This window comes from Vidua macroura, chromosome 5 (assembly GCF_024509145.1).
Source record: "Vidua macroura isolate BioBank_ID:100142 chromosome 5, ASM2450914v1, whole genome shotgun sequence".
In the NCBI taxonomy this organism is placed as follows: Eukaryota; Metazoa; Chordata; class Aves; order Passeriformes; family Viduidae; genus Vidua; species Vidua macroura.
The window spans coordinates 51,446,193-51,470,668 of record NC_071575.1 but is presented as its reverse complement, the minus strand read 5'-3'; the positions used below and the strand labels follow the sequence as shown (position 1 = coordinate 51,470,668).

The window sequence follows — 24,476 nt, the reverse complement described above, 5'->3', positions numbered from 1 at the left end:
CCAAGTGGCCAGGGAGGGCAATGGCATCCTGGCCTGCATCAGAAATAGTGCAGCCAGGACCAGGTGAGGGAGTGGCCCCCTGTACCTGGCACTGGAGAGGCCACAGCTTGAATCCTGTGTCCAGTTTTGGGCCCCTCACTACAAGAAAAACATTGAGGTGCTGGAGCATATCCAGAGAAGGGCAACAAAGCCACTGAACGGTCTGGACCACAAGTCTGATGAGAAACAGTTGAGCGAGCTGAGTGTGTTTATTCTGGAGAAAAAGAGGCTGAAGGTAGAACTTATCACTCTTCAAGTCCCTGAAGGCAGTCTGTAACCAGGTGGGGGTCAGTCTCTTCTCCAAGGTAACAAGTGACAAGAGAAGATGAAATCGCCTCAAGTTGCATCAGGGGATGTTCAAATTTGCTGTTAGAAAAATATTCCTCATCATAAGGGTTATCCAGTACTGGAAAAGGCTACTCAGGGAAGTGGCTGTGTTACCATCCCTGGCTGTATTTAAAAGATTTGTTGCTTAAGGGACATGGTTTAGTGGGGGATTTGGCAGTGTTAAGTTAACAACTGGTCTCAATGATCTTAAGGGTCTTTTCCAGTGTAAATGATTCTATCATTTTATGAAAAGTCAAGAATGGGTTTCTGAGACAGTCTTTCAGTGAAACTATGAAGCAAAATATTACACCTATTTTTAAAACAGGTTTCAATTAATTTTGTGTAAGAGTTAAATGGCATGATTGCCTGTAGCAGCAGAGTTGGAGTTGGGGAGTTCATATATGGTACCAATAACAAAACCCTGAACATCCAATCAAAGGAGCTAATCACACTGGAAAATACCACTTCATTCACAACAACTAAAGTTGAGCAACTGGGAGAAGAATATTTTGTTTCTAAAAAACATTTATCAAGGAGACAGATCAAAGTACACTGTAGCTCAGAGCTCTTATTTTATGATCACCTGAAATGTGCTTGCAGTCTACCTAACTGTTTAAAAGAATATGACCAACTTAACCTGAAACAAGTGACTGACTGGAACTAAACTTAGTAGTATCTTATTATTTGGAACACAGACAAATTTTAGAAACAACAGTATTACTCAGTTGCATGGAATTTCAAAGTAAACTTTAAAATCTGTTGTCATTTTAAAAAGGATTTTGTTATTTCAGCTACTAATCTATCAAGAGATTGCTAGTTATGAATCTGAGGTTTAAAAAATCATTTTTTTCCAATGGCGGGATGCAGAATATACTTTATTTGTATTGACTTTCATGTCAGGAAACCATATTGATGAAAAGTTTCTTTAGTTAACAACAGTATTTGAAATTGAATAATAAATTATAAGGAAAAAGAAAACACCTTAAAATCTTTTTATAGAAAATAGTTAATGAATATAGCACAGTATAAATCTCACTGTTCTCCAACAGCACTTACATTTATGACCTGTTGAGCTGGCAACTCACCAGCAGGTTTATGTATGTGACTTGTAACATATCTATAGATGCACCAGTACCCTCACAAACGGAAGGACAAAGAGAATATCCTTAATTGATTGAATGGGTTTTATGCTACTAAATTGGAGCCAATCTTGCACAGAATATGCACCAAGAAGTACCTTTTGATACATTCTATTTAACTGTGACACAGCAGGTAAGAGCCTTCCCTCTTGGTTGGAGCCAATCTTGCACAGAATATGCACCAAGAAGTACCTTTTGATACATTCTATTTAACTGTGACACAGCAGGTAAGAGCCTTCCCTCCTGGTATGTTCCTATAAAATGTGCAGTGGGTGTGCTGGCTCTGTGAACCCTTGCAGGCATGCCAGCCGAAGGCACCATGGTAACCACGCTGGAGAGTGGCTCTGACATTTGGGAAAAGGCAGCTGGGAGAGACTGCAAGATAGTCATGGAAACACTCAGCCAGCTTTTTCTCCATTAGTTACTTGGGAGGAAAGTTTTTCCTGGAAACACAGGAGATAAAGTGGCAAACTGACAGTTATTTCATGGGGCTATTAAGAATGTCAGGGAGAAGAAGGCAACAAAACCAACCATGATTTTTTGATAGTGGGAAAAAGGAGAATTTTGTAATGCAAAAGGGAAACAAGTTGTGGCTGTACTATAAGAGAAGAACTAGAGCGATATGACAAAAAGTGTAAAATGGAAAGGATAGGAAGATTTCTTTTGAGAATGGGATGAAGTGAGGGGACACAGGAAGTCATCCAGAAAAGCTCTTCTTAGCACATGCTCCACAGCTTCTCTAAGGAAAAAACAAATGATTTCAAAGGGAATTTCAGATGTGTGATCAAGCCACTGCAACAGATTATCATCAGTTACTTTCACACAGAGGAGAACAAGTACTGTGCTCATTTTGATCAAATACACATCACATTAGGACTGGCAGGTGTACAGATCTCATCTTGGTGGCTAAATGTGTTGGTAAATATTAGCTATGGTAATGTACTGAATCTGTGTAAAGTGGGTACTTACAGCTGAAAAAAATGAATGCTTTCTTTTTTAAAAGTATGTTCCTGTTCCTTAAGAATGTATATTACATATTGTCTCTATTGCCTGTTTGTGGTGGTCACTTTCCATCTGTTTTGGATACTTGGAAAGCAAGTGCGATACAGATTAAACAATTCATGTGCTAGTGTTCCTCTGTTCACACACACCACAGCCCTACTGTGAAGCTAATTTTCAAGAAATTACATTTGAATAATAATAATAAAAAACCTTTTAGCTTGTAATTTTTCACTGACTAGAACTCCAACCATAAATATTTGCTTTCCTGAAAAACAGCAGGAAAAATATAACAGAGATTGATCATATTGTGCTGTGTATATGCAAAGTGGTCAAAACATGTACAAGCAGGCAGAAAATCCACTCTTCTGAAACAGGAAAATTTATTAATCATTGTCCCAGTATTTGTAAATACTCCAGCAACAATATTTTTTTTCAATTCTTCCCTTTCAGTTACTCATGCAGGGTAATAAAAAAATCGGGTATTTTTTTTTTCTGGGCTTGTTTATACCACTAACGCAGTAAAAATAATTGCAATCAGTTTATAGCCATGCACTCAAGCCCTGAATTGGCTTGTTACACAGCTAAGGAAATATCAGAAGTTGGGAAACAAATTTCCAAGTCCTTAGATGTAAATGATTCTTTCCTTTTTCTAGCATTTAACACATTATCCCTCTCTTTGCTTTTACATTTTTAATACCTTAATTTTCGTAACTACCCTTTGAAAACATCTCTTGTTAACACAGTTTTCATCAGATAAAGTGCACTGACAGAGGAGACACTGATAGAGGGAAAACAGCTTAGGTTTCAAATGCAGCTTTTATGATACAGGATGAAAGAAGACAAGTCAATTGTTTCTGTGGCTCCTAAAACAGGATCAATGCCAGGCAATATCAGATCAAGCCACAGTTTACTCTCTTATAAAGAAAGCTCTTGGAAGAGAGCAGAAAGAGGCCACCACAGCTTGTCTGTGGAGTTTGTTGCAAGCACAACTGTTCAAGCATAGCAGGAACCAGCTAAATATGTATGACTCTCTGTATGCAGAGAGTCACAGCTTTAAAAAAAAAAGGGCTTGTGTACTTTTCACAGCTAGAAGAGATGCTCAGAACTGAAATTCTGCGCTTCTGGCATTCAAATGATTGAGGGAAGAGTTCAACTGATAAACCTAGTGTCAAATGCTGACTATTCCAAGACAGAAATGCTGATGGTTTTCCCTAGTTTCTCAAATTGAAAAGTTTTGGAATTTTTTTTTTTTTTTTTTTTTTTTTTTTTTTTTTTATTGTGGGAAAAGAAGTTATAACATTCCACTGTCCTCTCCTGCTCAGGATCCTTCATTGTACCTTTTATCTTCCTTCTCTCATAGATTGTCACTTTGGGGGACTGCTTTAATGCTTATGGGTTAAAGAACATTACACAGAAAATCTACCAGAAGGGTTTGATATCTATTGAATTAATGAGATACAGCACGATTAGAAATGGCTTCAAATTTATGAGTAAATTCCACAGAATTATATATTAGGTATTATCAAACTGTGCATACCGAAATGACTGGGGTTTGAATTCATCAGGAAAAAATCAAAACCTGTTATAAATACAGCAGAATAGCCTTTGAGAAAAAATGTCAGTAAGGAAGTCCAAAATGAATTGGATAGAGAAGATAATTAAATATGGCCTTCTGTAAATGTAAGCAGTGTGAGAAGTATTTGCTGGGCTCTAAACCTCAAAAACGCACAGATTAGTTTGATATGGAGGTGATCTGTAATAAATTACAATCAAAGTAATAATCTGTTCATTTGGCAAGCAAGCGGTCCCCAAGAATGTAACCTTCCTACTGCAGCACAGATTGATTGCACTTGTACATGAGAAATCAGTCAGTAGTATGTGCATAAGGATACTTCTATGATCATTTTGAAGGGCAAGAGCCTTAACCAGAAGCTGCAGTCTGCTGTGAGAGATTCAAAATTTGCTTTTTCCATTTGACTTTGGTATATTCCCATAGACAGCACTCCTCAAAAAGCTTTCAGTTTCCAAATGAATTTACTTAATGGGAAGTTTCTACATCTTTCTGACCCCTGAACAGACCTTAGCATAACAGCAGTGCCACACTATGCAAATATCTCAGACTTCTGTACTTCAGAAGCCAACCTGGCATTTGAAAAATCTGGATGATGCTCAGAAGTTGCTGTGCACTTTGTGAAAATGTTTTTCTTTCTTTATAGGATTAGAGGGCTGAAATGGAGGAAGGAACAGTCTTATCTGAGTTTCTTCACAGGAAACTTTGGCAAATTGATCACTTTAATATTGATTGAAATAAAAATGCTACAATTTATCAGTGATGAGACAAATACGAATACCAACCATGCCATTCTTCACATCTACAAGCATCCAACTTTGAAAATTCCATGAATTTGGCATCCAATTCTCTTACTTCCTCCCCCAAAATCCCTTGAAAACTTTTCCACCCAGTTTACCCTGGAAATATTACTGAATGAAAGCTAAATAAATTCCACTTTGCTGCTAATAGCTTTCTACTGCCCAAAGATTAGCTTTCTTCATTGAAAAGATAGCTTATTGTAAACAGCCTTCTGAACCATATCATTTTATATTAATTCAAAATCCACAAATACACTGAATAGACATCTTCGTTGTGTTGAATAACATGCTTTGTGCTGTTGATTCAGTACACTGAGATATCTTAAAAGGAATTTTTTGATGGCCAGAAATGCCAGCATGTGGCTTTTCACTTGAGAACACCTCGTCCCTTTGATACAAACAGATGCATAACTATGTGATTTCTGCTGTGGAATCATAAGCTTTCCAAAACCAATAACTGTGCAATAGGCTTTTTAATTAGTGATCCTGTGAAGCTAGAGACGAAATACTGGAAGCACGTGTGGCTGTGTGATCTGAGGGTTATAAACACATGCAATGACCTGTCATGCAAGAACAGGTATGACAGCCTCTGAAGCATAAGGTCTACTAAAAAAGAAAAGAGTCCTGCAGAACTATTTTTATGAGCTAATAAAAGAAAGTATGTTATTTTCATTTCTTATGCTGCACCCTTTATTGAAGGAATCCACACAGCCCAAGAGCATATGCTTTTCTTTATTACCCACAACTGATACAGCACATCAGTTATGACTATACCTGGTGAACACAAAGCACAAAATTATGTATTTGGCAGGAGGTCATAAAAAGACAAGATCTTCTCATGAAGTTATGCTGATACTGCTATGGTAGTTACTTCATAAGAAAAAATAATTTAACTTAATTGGGTATGCATCATCTCCCCAGAAAACAGTTTTATCAAGCCACTGAAAGCAGAAGGTTTCATCAACCCTTGGAGACGTTTCAGTCTGGTCTGGCAGAACTGTCCATTAAAGCAGTCAGTTCAGCAGGCAGCTCCTCAATCCTACTTCCAGCAGGCTCCTGCTGGTGCATCCCACTCTCATACACAGGCTGACTGTCAGGATTTGGCTCACAAAATGGCTTATCTATCATGTTGCACCCTGGGAGGTGATGGCCCAGACCCCTGCCCGTCCCTCCTGACTCCCTTTGCCCTGCTCCTGGAGCTGTCTCACAGGGAGCATGCACCATGCCCACGCTCACACAAACTCATCAGCACAGCCTCTCCTTCACCTTAGCTGCAGGGCAGGGAGCAGCACCTGCATGCCTGACCTTGTCCATGCTCCCAGCAGATGGCTGCTGAACAGAGAGACAGGGTGAGGATGAGGGGAAAGACTCAAATTTTCCACTTTACCTGGGCTGAACTGGTGGGTAGCAGAAGCAGCAGATGTTTTACAGAATAAGCGGAGTTAGCTACCAGTGTTAAAATCATTCTGTTGAGCCACAGCTGAGATAGTGTAGATCCTTGCTCATTTTTTAGGCTGAGTGAAAAGTAAAATGCACCCATGCATTGTTATGGATATATGCAACAACATGCTTTTCCATAAACTTCATGAGAAGTGACTTTGAAATGAAATCTCCTCAGTATTGAAATATGATGTAACATTTGAAATTAAAATATTAGCTCTTGTTTGGGCTAGAAAGAAAATTGCATTTTCTCAGTACATCTGGAAACAAAGGACATTTTAATTTCTGAGCCAAACTACAGGCATGAACATTTGAAGCAATCACAGCACATTTATAAGACTTGGGGTGGCAAACCCAGTCTTTCAAATAACAACTGAAATTTAGTCTGTGTAGCAAAAGAAACGGGAATGATAAACTAGGGGAATATCTCCAGGAGGCTGTTGAATCAGACACAAAAAAGGTAACAATTCCATGTTTAACAAAATTAGTTCAATTAGTTCAACAGGGGAGCAAAACAAATAAATCATTGTATTTAGGCATTGTTACTGAAAGAAGTATTGGTGCAAGTGTCAGAAGAGCACCATCACTATACATTACTATTGAGAAACACCAGATATTAAAAATTATCTGGCAATATCTTAATTAATAATCCTGATGGCATGAGTTATGTGTGTATCAGCAGTGTGCCTTTGCAGTCAGAAAGACAAACACTGTCCTGGGCTACCTTAGCAGGAGTGGAGCCAGCAGGATGAGGGAAGCGATTCCTTCCCTCTACTGCACACCACTGAGGTGACATCGAGAATACTGGGTCTGGTTTTGATTTCCTCCTGAACCCAATATGACATGGATATTTACAAACTAAGGGCTGCTGAGTGTGGTCTGGGGGACAGAGTACATCATGTATGAGGAGACGGTGAGGCACCTGAGTTTGCAGAAGCTTAAGCTGAGAGGGAACTTAGTAAAGGCAATCTACAGAGCAGTGCACAAGAAAAGGGTGAGAAGCAACGGCCACGAGTTGCAATAAGACATTGAAGCTGAATAAAAAAAGAGAAATGTTTTCAAAATAACAAAAAAAACACATTGACCAAACTGCAGCATCTCCTTCTTTGGAGATTTTCAATACTTTTCCTGTTTCAGTTTTGAAGATCATTCCGCTTTGAGTTGAGGCTGGAATCACATGATCTCCAAGGGCCCCTTCAAACCTAAATTATACTGTGATTCTATGATTCATGATGCTTTTCCCCAGAGAAAAAGGAAATATTATTCAGATTCTGCTTGCAAATAATAAAAATGTTCTTTGAATACCTGGAGACCAATCAGTTTATACCAAAATTACCCTTTCCTCAAGATCAGAGTTGCCAATATTTGTAAAGCAAATCTGTAACAGTGCGTCACATAATAAATGGCAGCGCAGACAAAGAACATTGATCTGACCATGATATTTATTTACATAGAACATTAAATCTTTTAAAATGTTTGAAACCCTTGGCTTTGCTAATTCCTTGAAGACTGTTTAGAATCTCTTGTTTTTAACAAATTTCAGCCGTAGTTTTTTTCCCCTAAAGCACATAACTTGTTTGTTGTGAACAAGAACCAAAATCCCAAGAGTTAAGCCTATCAGAAAGACATTTTACTGGGGACATTAAAAAAAAAATAAAATTGCGGTATCACTTTATCACTTGCAAGTTTACATATGAACTTTTAGACTTAGACCTTTGATGGACTACTATCAACCAGCCATGTTAAAAAAAAACCCAAACATCAGAACCATAAAACAACATTATATCATTCCTTCTGTCAAAAACAATTCAGATAAGCATAGCTTAAAAAAAACTAAAAATAATCTTTCACCTCTATAACAGAAAGTAACTGAAGCTCATATTATTTGCTTTATACTTTGAAGTATTATGTGAATGACTAAACTTAGTGGTACAGTTAAATATTGTCTAAATGACCTTTGCTTATCAATTAGTATGTAACTGATTTAAGAAATTGAATTTTCACAGTACACCGGGGTTTTTCTGCAAATGGTTGGATTCACCTTTTGCCATATGACACCATTTGAAAATGTTCATTATATTTTAAAAATTTTCTTTGACTGCTTTAATGAAAAATATAATCAAAGGTTGTTAAAATAAAGTAATTTTTACAAATAGGCTAGCTTCAGCATCCATTATTCCAGAAAACATTGGATGCATCTGTAACAAGAACTTGCACCTTCCAGTTCTTTAACATGGTGTTTGTTTATGCTAATAAATGCAAAGTCAGGACACAAAAGATTAAATTAATGCATGCAAATGCAGGTTTTGTTCATTGCTTAAAGCAGAGCTCTTAGAAGTATTACAAAATCTTTCCAGTAGCATATATGACTTCATTATACACTTATCCAAGAGTCAAAACCTGATGGTGACTCATTAATTTCCAGTATGTGAAATTTCTTTATTATGAAACTTCACCTTCAGAAATTGGATGATTTTAGCAGTTAAAAACTCTCTAGCTCCATTTTACTTTCACCTCACAGTACCATCCCAGTAAAGGAGTATATTAACCCAATGTGGCTAGTGTATCTGAAATTTCTTATTTGATGTAGAGAATTACATTGCTCAGACTCAGGTTATTTTACCAAGCCAGCTGGATTTCTCTTACCCATGGTGGAATAGGACTCTATGGTTTCAGGATCCCCAGGCCCATTCAAAGCACTTCATTGGCACATTGAGTCTAATTTTTTTACTTTCAATGAAATTTTTTCACTTTCACTCTTTCAGTGAGAAGGTTATAAGACAGTAGAATATAACTGGTGTCTGAGGACAAAAAGGTACTGGCAAAGCAGAGTTCATCCATTCAGAAGTGTGCATGTTGGTCTGTGCCTTACAGCCATAAGCCTGTGCTAGGTACAGAGCTTATACATACAGTACCTGATATTGCTTGCCTCAGGAATAAAATAATTTAATATAAATAAAATAATTTATTATAAATTAAGGAGATCAAAACCCATATGCTTCAGTCTCTAGACCTCTGTGCCTCCAAAGCAAAATGTTAAAATATATAAATTTTTTTCACATTCAGGAAGGCTGTCTTTTTATTAGTGAAAGCTGGGTTTGTGTATTCCACCTTACAGCATGAACCAATTACCTGGTATTTCAGCAAAGTATCCCATAATACTCAGCTTGCAAACAGTTGCTAGCCCTAAGCTCTGAGTGCCTGCCTCTGAGCTTACATGCAGCCTTCCCCAAAAGCTTTGAATATCAATTTTTGACCACACACAGCAGTCAGCTGTTTAAGAATGCTGGGGGCACACGGAGCTTGTGCAGCAGAGGCAGCAGGAGCAGGGTGGGATTGCAGCTGGGGCAGGTGGCTGCAGGAGCAGCAGGATGCTAGCCTGGGCTCCTCTACAGGTCTGAATGGGGAGAAAGGCTTTGCCAACTTGGAGTCACTAGGACAAAGTATATCAATTGAGATGACTACACACAGGTATCTCATAAGTTAAGGGAGAGAAACAACAGGTATGGATCATGCCAATTCTGTGCTATTATTCCATACAAAATATCCATCAGTGGTGAGCTATGGATGCTGCAGCAGCTGCACAGTGCATAGGTGCTCCGTGCAACCTAGGGAAGAGCTATAATCCTCTGATCTCCTAAACAAACCTCATTTGCTATCCTTTAAAGATTGCCCTCTGGTCACCAGCAATCCAGGAGGTTTATCCCTGCAGTCCTCTAACTACAATATTAAAAAATTGATCGACTTTGAACATGAAATACTGTATTGATTGATCTTATACTTGAATTTTGCACTGCAATCTGTGTAAGTGGGAGTTTTCATTATAAATCTTATTTTGAAGGGTTTATGACTAGCCTGTTTCAATTCTCTCTAGGCTTAAAATTTGTTAGACATGTTTTCCACTAGAAGATAAAAACTGTCTTGAAAAATGAGAGAGTAAGAGAAATAAAAAGAATAGTGTAATTTTCCTTAGCTACAGGAATATATTTTGAATCAAATTTATGAAAAACTGAAATTTGACAGTCCTTATTTTTCATAGTTCGGTATTTTTGAAACAGTAACTCGAGCAATTTAAATTCTAAGAGCCTACACACATCCATAAGAACTCACTTCCTACATTTGGGCAAAAGACATCTAGGACAAAATTACTTTTTTAGTATTACTGAAATCACATGACATATACACAAGAACATAGGAAGCTAATTGTGAATTTTCTGTTGTTCTTCTTTAATGAGGCAACGGTCATGAAGAATTTCAGGGTATATCTTACTGATGCAAATGAGAGAGACAAAGTGACTGAGTTTTTAGGAGAGTCAGGGTGGGACTTGGCAAGGATGCTCAAGTGCTCACAAGCACAGGGTAGAAGTTCATTTGCAGTATACAGATAAGTTCTTTCCCACATAATGTGCTGTGGCTTGTTTCAGCATTTCTGACTGCTATTCAGATTTGCTAGAACAATAATGTTGAGATTAACGAGCACCTAACAATTTACTGGCCTAGCCTTCTTCAGATAAGTCAGGTCTCAGGTTGAGGTTTTAAGGTTGAAGACTTTCTCTTTCCAAAAGTAATAGATGTAATCTATTACTAAGTAGATTAAAATACGAATCTAAATAGATGAAAATACTCTCCTATTGTAAAGTTTTCTGTATTTTTCAGATTCCATTTCCTACACTTTAGCAATTGTTTAGGCATATGGTAAGTGGTATACAGACACATGAGGCTCTTAAAATTGTAACAATGAACACAAAATATGAAAGTGAAATAAATTATTCAGTAGACAGTTTTGCTTACCTGTATATGACCAATCAATCTCTTCAACCAATTTCCTCTGTTGTCTATAGTATCCGTACACCAAATCTGCAAAATAGTAATAAAATAATTCACAATATTAAAACCAGAAGCCTAACAGGACCTTGAAGTGTTGATGACATCCCCTCTCCAACAAGATAATCACTGTTTTAATTAATGATGAATAATTACTTTGTCCTTATCTTGGACCTCAAATGGTAAGCAAGCAGAAGAACTCCAATCCTTCCTTCCCTTCCCTTCCCTTCCCTCCCTCTCTCCCTCCCTCCTCCCTCCCTCCCTCCCTCCCTCCCTCCCCTCCCTTCCTCCCTTCCTCCTTCCTTCCTTCCTTCCTTCCTTCCTTCCTTCCTTCCTTCCTTCCTTCCTTCCTTCCTTCCTTCCTTCCTTCCTTCCTTCCTTCCTTCCTTCCTTCCTTCCTTCCTTCCTTCCTTCCTTCCTTCCTTCCATCCTTCCTTCCTTCCTTCCTTCCTTCCTTCCTTCCTTCCTCCTTCCTTCCTTCCTTCCTTCCTTCCTTCCTTCCTTCCTTCCTTCCTTCCTTCCTTCCTTCCTTCCTTCCTTCCTTCCTTCCTTCCTTCCTTCCTTCCTTCCTTCCTTCCTTCCTTCCTTCCTTCCTTCCTTCCTTCCTTCCTTCCTTCCTTCCTTCCTTCCTTCCTTCCTTCCTTCCTTCCTTCCTTCCTTCCTTCCTTCCTTCCTTCCTTCCTTCCTTCCTTCCTTCCTTCCTTCCTTCCTTCCTTCCTTCCTTCCTTCCTTCCTTCCTTCCTTCCTTCCTTCCTTCCTTCCTTCCTTCCTTCCTTCTTCCTTCCTTCCTTCCTTCCTTCCTTCCTTCCTTCCTTCCTTCCTTCCTTCCTTCCTTCCTTCCTTCCTTCCTTCCTTCTTCTTCTTCCTTCCTTCCTTCCTTCCTTCCTTCCTTCCTTCCTTCCTTCCTTCCTTCCTTCCTTCCTTCCTTCCTTCCTTCCTTCCTTCCTTCCTTCCTTCCTTCCTTCCTTCCCTTCCCTTCCTTCCCTCCCTCCCTTCCTCACCTCCCTTCCTCCCTCCCTTCCTCCCTCCCTTCCTCCCTCCCTCCCTTCCTCCCTCCCTTCCTCCCTCCCTTCCTCCCTTCCTCCCTTCCCAGAACCATTCATCCTCTATTAAAATTAATACACCTCTCCCATAAGGAAATCCTGTTTTTCATGTCCTTTGAAGAAACATTCTAGATAACCAGGATGTCAATGACAGTTAAACTTTTCATTCAGTGTAGTAATGACTTCACATGTTTTCTGTAACTTTGTACTCCTGATACAAGGTAAATGTTAAAGATAATGAATAAAATATTCTAAAATTATTCAACATTTGCAAATGAATATACTATGCATATGAATATTCTAAAATGTTCAAATTATTTTCATTGTGTTCTAATCATTGGCTAATTATAGATAAAGTATTACTTTTATGTCCATAAATTTGATGGAGAGAGAAGGTTAGATACTAGTTACTTTTAAATGATGTTATTTTTTTATAGAGATAAATATCTAAGTTTATAAATGCTCATTGACTTTACTCTGACTACTGCATAACCTTCACTGTTATTCTTTTTCTGCCTGTCCTAGGGCAATTCTAGCAACAGTGATATGGTCAAATAGATGACTATGCCCCCTAATAATTACTAAAGGATGTAAATTGCAGATACATGTTTTTTGAGATCATCATTTCAAGAGCTATAATATAAACCATCATTACTGTTCTAGAGAAGTACAATACAACTTATCTAAGAAATTTTGCCCTCAAGCATGTTGAACACATATATGGATTGCTTCCCTGAGAAAATGCCACAGAATTCAGCTCATACTCTGCAATAAATAATTTAATGAAACAGTTTCATAACATTCATTTCTTTATCTCTCATGCAGAAATTTAGTACTGGTTACAGGATGTTAAATCATAATTGCTATTTGCAAGTTTACATGTTTGTGTGTCTTACAGTGACTTTCTGCTACCTATCTGAAGCCCATGTTTTATTAACTTCACCAGACTTCTACCTCCTCCATGTGATGTGATTGTCCTTTAACATTTTTCTCTTCTACTTTCCTGCCAAAAAATACCAAACTATCCTTTGTAACAATTCACAACTTTCACTCCTGACTAAGATCAAATCTCACAGGTAAGTAAGGGCAGTGGAAAAGGATTTACATGCACTAAACTTGTCTTTGGACCACATTTCCAAGTCAATGTGCATTGTGCCTGCTCCTTCAATTAATTGTGGAAAAGAAAGCTGTGTAAGTTGTGATTCACAGCTGTTAGTTAATGTCTCCAGTTTCCTCCTTTATCCATTGTCCTCCTAATACTTACTTCCCGAATTCCGTTGAGCAGTCACATGCAAACTAAGCAGGGCATGGGCATGAGATCTTCTCACTACTTTTTAAATTTCACAGGGAGTTCTGATGAACAAGGAGTAAGGAGTGATAGTTTCAATGAATAAGAAAAAAAATGGGCAAGGTTCATTTTGTTTTGTGTATTACACACTTATAGACCCAGTAAATCTTCCAGAAAGTTTTTAAAGATTCCAGCAGGTGTCAGGAGTTGATGCACCTTCTTTCCTCTGTTATTTGCCAGCTGTGTGTCTACAACCCCTCCACAGTACACTCAGAGCCATGAACCTTCTTACATCTGCAGGGACTCTCAGTGGTTTGGGTCTTCTCTTTTCACTTTAAATATGTGGCAAATTTCATCTGGGAAATGACTAAAGGTTCATAGCTAGCATGAGTGGTGGAGGAAAGTGCTGTGTGAGTGTGAAGTCGAGCCATGCAGCAATTGTTCCTTTGAGCTACTGGTGTAAATTACCCTGGGAAACACAACCATGCATTCTACTGCTGTGTAAACTGTCAGGTTAAACAGCTAACAGTGTAGAGACCAGCTGGAAAGAAATTATTTTATTTTATAGTTTTATTTTATTTAAAGCTAACAATTCAACATCCCTTTGGCTGATGATATATGACAGCAGGTACTTCTGTTTAAATACTGTTTTTAAATTCCTTGCATTTAATTAATTGAAGATGGGAAGAACATCTTCACAAAAGAAAAAAAAAAGGGCAAAACTGATGTCAAGTTTGTGGTTTTATATGTAAATCTATTATACTGATTGAGCTTGATCAGCTTGACAATCTGTATAACTCCTGTGACACTGACTGACGTCTTCTGCCAGTGCCTAAAATAGTTAGAATTTTATTGGACGAGGTGCTGCTTTATGAAGCAAAAAATACTAAATATTCTTTTTTGTTTCCAGGAAGTGATTAAACATGTTTCTATAAATTGTTGATTTATTCACAGAACAGGGAAGCTTGGTTTTGGGACCATGTTTTAAACAGTTTTATGGTTATCCTTCTATGCCTATTAAGGAGACATGCAAGATATCATTAAATGCTTTTTCACCCCCTTTTATTACCCTCCTTCAAAGTCAAATGTTTCTGTCTGAGGCTGTAAGACTTGTTTCTTTTTATATTCTTTTGAAACAGTACATTCCCCAGTGCCCAAGGCCCATGAAATCAGAAATAATAGTGGCAAATGCTCCCCTGCTATTCATGGGTAGCAGGACTGACTGATTTGTGACTGACCCTGTCTCATGTTCAGTCACAAGGGCAAAGAGAGAACATGATCTCTGGTTAAAGCATAGTGCTAGGAGTAATAAGATCGCGTAGATACTTTTTCCTGATAAAAAGTATAAATAACCAGATTTTCTTCTTTCTGACATGAGTCTGATATTCCTTTTGTACCTACTGGCCTCAGTTGAGTTTCTTTTGATTTAGTGCTGTGAATGAAACATTCTAATCCTCAATATGTTTATGCATATCTAAAGGTGAAAAATTATTATCTTTAATGATTAACAGAAAGAATTGTCTGTGAGGGAGATCCTGTTGATTTGACACTCTGTTCCAGAAAAAAGAGCCATTGAAGAGGAAATGGGACCTTAAACCTCTGAATTCTGTTGGGGAAATTCCTCTCAGAGATGCTGAGGCAACAAGTTCCAAGTATCCACCAGAGATCCCTCTCCTAAGCCGTGGTATAAAGGGGCTTTCTGAGGACAGTGCTTGAGAGTCAGGGATGCTGCACTCCATGTGCTGCTTTGTTACAAAGGATACAAGCTCAGGCATAATCTGTGACTGACGTTTATACCAGGATACTGTCATTTTACCGTTTATTGTCCTTTGTGCCACAGCAGTGTCAAGACACACCAACTGCCAGACTCAAGAGGAAAAAGGGACAACCTCTTTGTGGTTTTACCTCCACTCAACCTGAATTTGTGAGCTGCACCTGCAGTGGAGTTGGCATTTATGATATTCTGACACCCGAATGACTTATTTATGGGAACTGGGACACATTAAGTAATGTCATCATCAGTGAGATCTACATATAGGACACTGGTGTTCTGCATGTGCAGTATGGGTAGACATTATGAACTATGCATTTAGATATAAACATGATTTGGTCCTGGAATACATGGCCCATTCAATATTTTCCTCCTAAAATCTAATTTGACAGCAAAGAGGATAGATTTTAAAGTCATAAGCATTCATCTGGTATAAGTGGATAATGGCAGTGCAGTATAGTCATGGAGATAAAGGCTTTGTTGGTATTAAATTCCAATTTACATGGGGAATATTCAAAGCCATGTTCTTAGGCCAAGGAAGTGCACAGGAACTCTTGGAATAGCAGCAAGGATCACTGAAAACTGCGATAATCTTCTCTTTGAGGAACATACATAGCGGTTCTTGTTTCAATCCAATTGTGTCTCATGAGAACTCAGCTATGCACACTGGTATTACTGACTGCAGAAGTGAGAAGCTATGAATATCAAAGGATTACACAGGTTTGAAAATTATTTTAAAATCTGTGAAGGAGAAATCCACAAAACACTTCTTAAACACAGTGACAACATTTTTGGCTCACTAAGTCTATTGATGAAATTGGGAGGATTATACTTAGGAAATTCTCATTGCATATTTGACCTCTTTTAATCCACTTGCCTTGCCAATTAGCATTGGTTATTAACAGGTTATCAGTCAAGTAGCTTATTTATAGATTAAAATACACATATCTTCACTGGAGAAGAATTAGGAATTGTAGAACAAACTTAAATTGGTATGGTAATAGCAATGCTTATACAGGGTAGCTGAAAGAGAATATGTGCATGGCTAGTGGCTAAGAAGTGGAACACCACAAAAAAATTGCTGGATAAGAAGTCACAGAGAGGAAGACAAACTGCAAAAAATGGCATAATAATAAATTAAAAAAAAGAGATGTAATTAAAAAAAGAGATGCTAGGTGCTTTTCAAATATGAAAAGAATACAATTAAATAGATTATTGGATAGAGTTTCATTATACAGGTTCTGCTTCTGAGAACGTTAAACAGAGGTAAAACTGTGGAAAATCACATCAGATGATAAATAGATTGCTTCTTCCACAATTTTAATTTACTTATTTTAGCCTCTTTCATTGAAAGGAAGGTCACAGAATTCACTTCTATATCTTTCATCGAGCTTATGATTCATTGCCTCAACTGAAATAACTCTAATTTATACTGACAGAGGAAATGAAAAGGTTCAGAACACAACCTGGTAACAGTATTGAAGTTTTAAAAGACAGTAGCTAACTATAAATCCCTTTAGCAGAATGATCTACATTTGCCTGAGTAAGGTCTCCCTCTTCTTATGAATGTAGTTCATTCTGTAATGCCATCTGTAAAATTCAACAACACAAAAATATTTTAATAACCCACCCTCTACAATTTCATATATTCTTTTTCCCTGAACATCAGTGTCTAAGTCTTCTATCAAGACCTGTCTGAGAACTCTCCCACCCTTACTGAAAATTTAAAAATAATTTTTTTTACCCTCAGTTTCTTGTGTGTAGGCTTATTTCAGGCTTTGGTACATGATCGGATATATATAAAGAGAGTCAGTCCCCTCCATCATACTTGAGTGTAGGCTGCTCATCCCAATACACATTGACAAGTGAGACTTTTCCTGCACTAAATATAAAGCCAAATAAAACTCTTCTTACAATTTGGCCATTGTTGTGTTTATTTACTAACACAAACTGTGGTTAAGTTAAAAAAATTAGAAGAAAAAGATTGACTGTTTTAATTTAAAAGTAGCTATTATTAAGCACCAGAGTATTCATAGGCACACTGCTTACTTCACACTGTCACAACTTTACAGTGAATAGTGCCACGAATCAAAAATATAATATCTATGGCATCAGCTAAGGTTTATAAATCACATTTAATCACGATTTTCAAATGTATTTGTAAATGCAAAGGTAGCATGGACTCCAGTTTGAACAATTTAGGTTCTACTCCTCTGGAATTTTACATGCTGAGGTTTAGAGTAGCCCTGAAATTCCTAAGCAGACAGTGGAAACTGGGAGGAATACTCTAGGGTATGATTCAATATGGTTAAATTATGGGCTGTCACCTTCACTCTGACTACAGCCAAAGTAGTAGGAGATATTAGATGTCTCCTTCCACTTGGGATCTTGTACACCCAAATGGTCTGATAAGAGTGCAGCCTCCCATGCAGCCATTTGCCAACAGCTGAAGCATTACCTATAGCAAACTTTAGGGCTTCTCTGGTCACCAACATAGTATTCAAGTGTCAGCTCACCGAAACAAAGGTAACAAGACAGCTTTTAGATGGGAGAGTGGTATCTTTAAACAGGCACAGGTGAGTGAAATTAAGTGCCTGTGAAGCCCTTGGGCTAAACACAAAGATTTATCAGTAATTTAAGGACCTGCAGAATGAGATAGCCTTGCAAAACTACAGGACTAGTTTGCTGCTGAAGCACCTAAAAACGTGTCCAAAGCCAACACCAGGAGGGACTAAGTGTCGTGGTTTGACATGGAAGTGAATTTTTTCCAGGAAGTTGGGTCAAACCAATCAGTGGTCAGGTTTGGATATTGGCACCTGGAGTGACCACTGAAAGTATGGACACGCCTCTGAGAACACAGGGGGTTAAAAGCAAGAACTCCCAGGAGAACTCTCTCTTTTGGTTCCGGTCGTCAGAAAGTGCAGACTCTCCCCCCGCCCAGCCTTAGGCTGGGTGGGGGAGGGGAAGCCACGCGGCCTTGTCCAGGTAGGCCGAGGGGCTGGGGGTCTGGAACCGAGCCAGCTCCTGTGGACGGAAGGGTGGAGAGAAGCGGAGATGCCTTTGCCCCCCCCCCCAAGAGGGAAAGAGACAGAGAGCCTGGCGGGCACCTGGAAATTTGCCGGCAGAGGAGAAGGGGGGGGATGTCCAGCGTGGGAGGCGGAACACCGGACCGAGATATCAGCCGTCCAAGGAGTCTGAACATTTAAACCCTTTCCAGGAAATGAGGGCTTTTTAAAAGTATTACTCCTCCTTGATTTGTAGTGGAAGAGAGATAGTCCGGGACCTGAGATGGTAGAAGAAGAAATATTTAGGTAGGAAGGGATGATGAAGTAGCTTTTGGCTGGACTTTTCTTGTTAGCCATGGACTGAACTAAAATCTCCTGCAATAGAGACTGCATTTTAGGGGGATGCAGTGGTGACCCATGGAGACCTGTTTCAGCTTCGAACAGCACAAGAATGGCGAGAAACGAAGAAAGCTGAAGAGGGAATGGTGATACCCTCTGTCTTCGAGAAGAAGATGAGTCCTGTTTTTGGACCCCTCGGCCCCAGGGGAAAATGGGGGGGGACTGTAGTCCCAGGATGAGAAACTGAACTGTTGTATTTTTGGGTCCGTGGCAAAGCATCCTTAAAGGAGCCCTATGAGCAGTCTGTCCATGCACGGTGGTGAGAGCACTGTGACATGGAATGGAGAGTGTCACACTGGCAGAATTTTTTTTTTTCCCGGGCGGTTGCCATGTGTGACAGGGAAACACAGGGTGGCAGCTGTGTTTCCTGGGGGGTCTGTGGTGCAAGAGAGACTTCTCTCTCCCTTGACAGTTTGAGTATGGATTACCTGAAGGGTGGTAATTTGATCAGGAATCCCGGGTGATGTTTCATGGCTGGGTGTTTTTGGAAATTGGGAGGAGGAGGGGTGTTTTAAAAGGTCTTCATCCTGGATTTAGTTTATGTGTTTTCTGTATTAGTAGTAGTTTAATAAAGTTTTTTTTCCTTTGTTATTAAGCTTGGGCCTGCTCTGCTCTGTTCCTGATAACATCTCACAGCATTTATTTAGAAAAGGTGCATTTTCATGGGGACGCTGGCATTGCGCCAGTGTCCAACCATTACACTAAGGAAGACTGTAATTCCCCAAAAATGTTACACCATTGTCCCATGTATGAACTGAGGCAAGGTGGTGTTTATGACAGAAATTGGAACTGATATTGAAAAAAAAGAAGATATACCAAGGAGTGATTCTTATATATTTTTTTTTTTATATATATATATATATATATATATATATATATGTGTATATATATATATATATAACTCTGTTGCTACTCAGATTCTTTTCCCCATACCCAGAGAGTCTTTTAATGCAACACATATAAATTCATGGAATCATACAAATAAAAAGTAAATCCAGACCAGGCATGAACAAACAAGAAATTAATCAAGTCAGGAAACTGTAGGCATTTGATTTCAAAATTAATTTCTTTTTCTTACAGCAGTACCAGAGAAGTAAAAGAGATAAAAACAACTGAACTTTGTTTAAACATAAGTAGTAAAGGTAACATAATTTTATTTGCATAATCATCTTCAACATTCTAGGTATTCCAATAACGCAAATGATCCCAATTTCTAGCAAAATCATGTGTCAAGTACTGTAATAAATATAATTAGGAATGAGGAATATGAGCATTGCTTCTTATACTTCACACCCAAGTGTAAAAACATTCACAATTCCATTTCCAGCAAACAAGAAACATTGTGATAAAAATGCAGTGGGAAAAAAAAAAAAAAAAACCAACCAAATTTAACTCCTATATCCAAAATCCCAGAGTTCACATTTAACTGGTTTTTGGAATTGTATTTTTTTTTTGTTGTTTTTTTTTTGTTTTTGTTTTTTGTTTTTTTTTTTTAATTACTGTTTCTTCAACGCCTCCCTGTCTTTTAATATTAGCAACTACCAACCAGTAAAGTTCTAAATCTTTGGTAATATTTATCTGAAACTCTTGAGAGTAAACCTTATGCAAGCTGCCTCAAAGGAGCATTTACTGAAATAAATGCTTGTTTAGCACAGTAGTGATTGTGAAGTCAAGTTGTTAGAAACTTTATCTTTTGCAAAATATTTCAATGGCTGAAATCATCTTGGGGACCTGAATGAACAACCTTAGACTGGATCCTTTGAAGATGTTGGTGGAGAGGGGTATTGAGGGAAAGATATTCCTTACAGGAGGAAGTCTTTAATTATTATATATTTTCCTTTCCCATTTATTTGATGCTGGAATTGCAAATTCTAGTCAATCATTATCCCTTCAGTTATATTACAGTCTCAATGAAATTATTTTTCAATAACCCTGTGGAAGAGAGAGGTTGCTCTGGATGATTTTCTTATAAGTATTCAAATAAGTCTAGGGATTATGCCACATACCTTTTATAAAACAACACCAACATCATTCTACTCCCTTGAGGAAACTACACAGCACAACATCAAGACTGAAAAATTCCAAAGCTCATCATGAAAACCCAATAGAAACTGCATATCTCTAAAAATATGTCTCTATTTCATAACAAATATATGAACATAATGAAAACATAAGAAATAAAAACATGTAAACCAATATACAACCCTACCATTTTTTGACAAATCCTAAAAATTATATTATATATGCACATAAGTATGTCCACATAAATGTTAATCTATAAGGATTTGTCAAAAAGGGGCATATAAACACCCCACACACATATTGTTCTCCCTTATGATAACATTATGTTTTAAATCTCATGTTTACTCTTTACCTTTAGCCATTTCCTTATTGCAACTCATCACAGAAACATATCATTTGTAAAAGAAAACAGTCTCTCATGATTCATAGAGACAACAGAGAAAAATGTGACAAACATTGGCGCATCAGAAACACAAACCAAAGTCAAAACAAAGACATGTAATTATGGGTTTGTGTTATTATTTTTTAATAATTACTGCTGCAATTTATTTTTCCTAGACTGCAGCAGTATTATTAATATAGTGGCATAAAGGAGATTGCAGAGAAAATAATCAGAATAATGCAATTACTTTAAAAATTCATTCATGATACTGTATTTAACAATACACTGAGTTGATACATAACCTATGCTGTCTTTTATCCTTCAGGTCCTCAGTTCCCCTTGCCACGAGCACAGGGCAGTACCTTCCCTCTGCCCCTGCAGATGCCTTGTCCTTGCCTTTTGTGTGCTTTTAAGGAGAAATTGCCCCATAGATTCACCTCTCTCCAGTCAGAGGAAGAAGACTCTGTCTCCTGATATTCATGGAGTTTTCAAGCCAGTAGGATGCAGTGACAAGGAGACTGAGAGTCAGCAATAGCTTACATGGAGCTTAACACTACAAATGTGTCTTTTAACCTATTCTGAAAATGTTTAATTTTTAAAGGATGCCTGAAAAAGAATTAATTTTTAAAATTAGAAATATGTGTTAGATATGAAAAATACTCCAGGCTGCTCCCTGCTATCCAGACTAAGAAATTTTTAGCAAACTCTAAAGCAGAATTTTAAGCATTCAGGAGACTTTCAGGGAAAGAAGTGAAGTATCTGTAAAGTCAGGCATTTACTTCTCTGTATTTTCAGAACTTGGGTAATTTTGGACTTGGGTGTCTGTCTTTTGCCTAAATGTCACTTTTCAGTCTGACTCCTGCTGTATAAAATCACAAAATCCTTTGGAAACTTGTTGAATAAGCCAAACCATACCTGTTGACTCTAAGTACAGTCCCAATACTATCTCTAAGTGAGATTTCACCACAATATATTTGAAATGTATATTGAATTTAACCTCTGTGGTACAACCTAAACCAGGAAATTACTGGAAAAAAAGAAGTACGTGTCACATAGATCAGAAAAACAAATAATAGTGCACTCAGACAGAATTTTTCCAGATCTTGGAGCTTTGCTCAGAGATGGCAGCAGTTGGAAGGGGCTGACTGTTTGATGAGGGTCTGGTGCTGTTGGGTGGGATTGAGATTCCCATAATCCTCATCCAGATTTTACAGCTACCAAGGACACAGAGTCCCAAGTTTAATTAGTATGGCCTCTGCTTTTGGTGGGATATCATTCTATCATTTCCCTTCAGCTATTCAGAAGTTCATTCCAAAAATTTTAAAGTCAATATGGACAGATTAAATGACATTGTTTTAGTTTCTATTATTACTTTGGGAAGTCCCATAAAATAAAAGAGCACTAAAAAAACAGGGATGACTTGAAGTTCCAGAGGATGGTCTGGTCTTTCCTTTCTGTTTTGTCAACTCCTGCACCATGGAGATAGGGTGCTGCACCACTGCTGTATTTTCATACAATCCAGGCACTGAGAGCTCACACTAGACTTTTGCTGACCAGCATGTTTTACTCGTGTCTTAAAAAGCAAATGCTCAGTATCTGGTTCCTTACTCCATCAAACATACACAAATATGGTGTATTGTCCTACAGAACAATATTTTTATTTTCACAGATTGCTGAAAACAACATGGTGCACTGATTGCTCCTGGATGTGATTGTTTATTGTAGATAACTACAGCAATATTGACACTTGATTTTTTCTTTTCTCATACAGATTTAATTAAAAAAAGGGGGAGGGGGGGAGGATAGCAAATAAAAAAAGGTCAGGCAGGCCAATTTAAAAACTATTTTCTGCACATTTGCTTTCTTGACTTCATTTTTAATTCTCTTCAGTAACTTGTTATCTACTCTGTAGTGACCATTTGATATCGTTTTAGGGTCAAAGTCTGTATCATGGTTTATGTATGACCAAGACAGTACCATGAAGGAAATAGGAATCTCATCCTGTAGCAATCACTTACAAAACAGGAAATTCAAAGACAATTCTGGAATTCAGACACTAATAATATTTGGAAGTAGAGAGATGTTTTGATCAGATATTTTGCATGATCTATATAGTCAATATATCTTGCTCATTTCTATTTAATCAATATGCTCTTCATCTTGGAGTGGGATGGTAAATCTTACTGGGAAGCAATATAAGGCCTACGTGAATGCAGACAGAGCACAAAACCACTATACAGTGGCATACAACCATCACTTACCCATCCTCCTAATGTCTGCTTTATGCACATTTTACATTACAGCAATAGCAGACAATGCAGATATGTGATTTCTGAAAAACAAACCCACAACATTATATTGTTAATTCATATTCTTTCAGTTCTACTGCCAGCCAATTCTGTCAGGAGACATAAACTGAGTTAAGCAAGATTTGACCCATAATGTGGAAATAACAGCCCCATAAGATGATAGAAACATGGTTTGAAAAAATCACTGTAAACACGAAATTTCACCTTCCTGCAGTAACCATTTCCCCATATAATCCAATTTTTCGCTAAGGCAGTAAAAAACATTTTCACAGGTCTCAGGTGGTGGTAGCACTCCATGAAAAGCCTTAATTTGTGCACTGAACCACAAAATGGAGGCTCTGACCTCTTGTTACTTGCAATCCTACACTGAGTGTGTAACACAGTTTGAACTCAGAATCCTATTGCAGAACTCCTCCTAGGCTCCCATTAGTTCAATACAACTGAAAGTTCATACTTGTGGCAGTCAGCTGTCAACACTCAATAACCAACTGCAAATTGACTGTGACTTTCTAATAGTGGAAATTAAATCTTTGAAACTGAAATCTGGAAGCCTGAGAATGTCACTGTGATTCATAGGAATTTTGTATTACAAACTAAACACTGAAACATTAAGAAGTTAAATACAATGTACCTAACTAGAAGAACATGCAATTATTTATGTACCAGGATTGAATTGTTTTTATAGCCAATAAACTAATTAATTAATTGATCCATTAGTTAACAGCTACCAGAATCAGGAAAACATTATCTAAAAATGTATGGTAAGTTAGTAGCATGAGCATGCTTGAATCCTGCACTTAGGTTTCAATGCACTAAAGAGGCTTGTGAATTTACACCAGGGCAGATAAAGTCATTCCCTCATCGGGAATTCACCTGCCTAAACTCTTTGCTGGTTCAGATCTCAACTTCCAACAGAACTAAGAGCTTTTGGCTCTTCAGTAATGAAGAATTAGTACCAGAAGAGGATTTTAACACTAAACTCCCTCTGCAGGCCCCCCAAATCCTCAAAGCCCTTGATAAACACATCCTGTCCTTGGTTTAGGTGGAGAGCAATAAAACCATGGGTAAAGGCATTAATTAGCAGCTTGTGAAGCATGTCTGCCTGTCCCCCTTCTC

At 37.9% G+C, this 24,476-nt stretch overlaps 1 protein-coding gene across 4 annotated transcripts in view; it reads right to left on the bottom strand.

The window, feature by feature from the left end:
• PTPRZ1 (protein tyrosine phosphatase receptor type Z1) overlaps positions 1-24,476 on the bottom strand; it is a 136,599-nt gene that overhangs the window by 81,249 nt on the left and 30,874 nt on the right. For all 4 annotated transcript variants that reach the window (XM_053977903.1, XM_053977907.1, XM_053977905.1 and 1 more), the window contains exon 2: positions 11,109-11,174. In XM_053977903.1, coding sequence (XP_053833878.1) covers positions 11,109-11,174 — 66 coding nt within the window. The remainder of the gene's footprint in view (positions 1-11,108; positions 11,175-24,476) is intronic.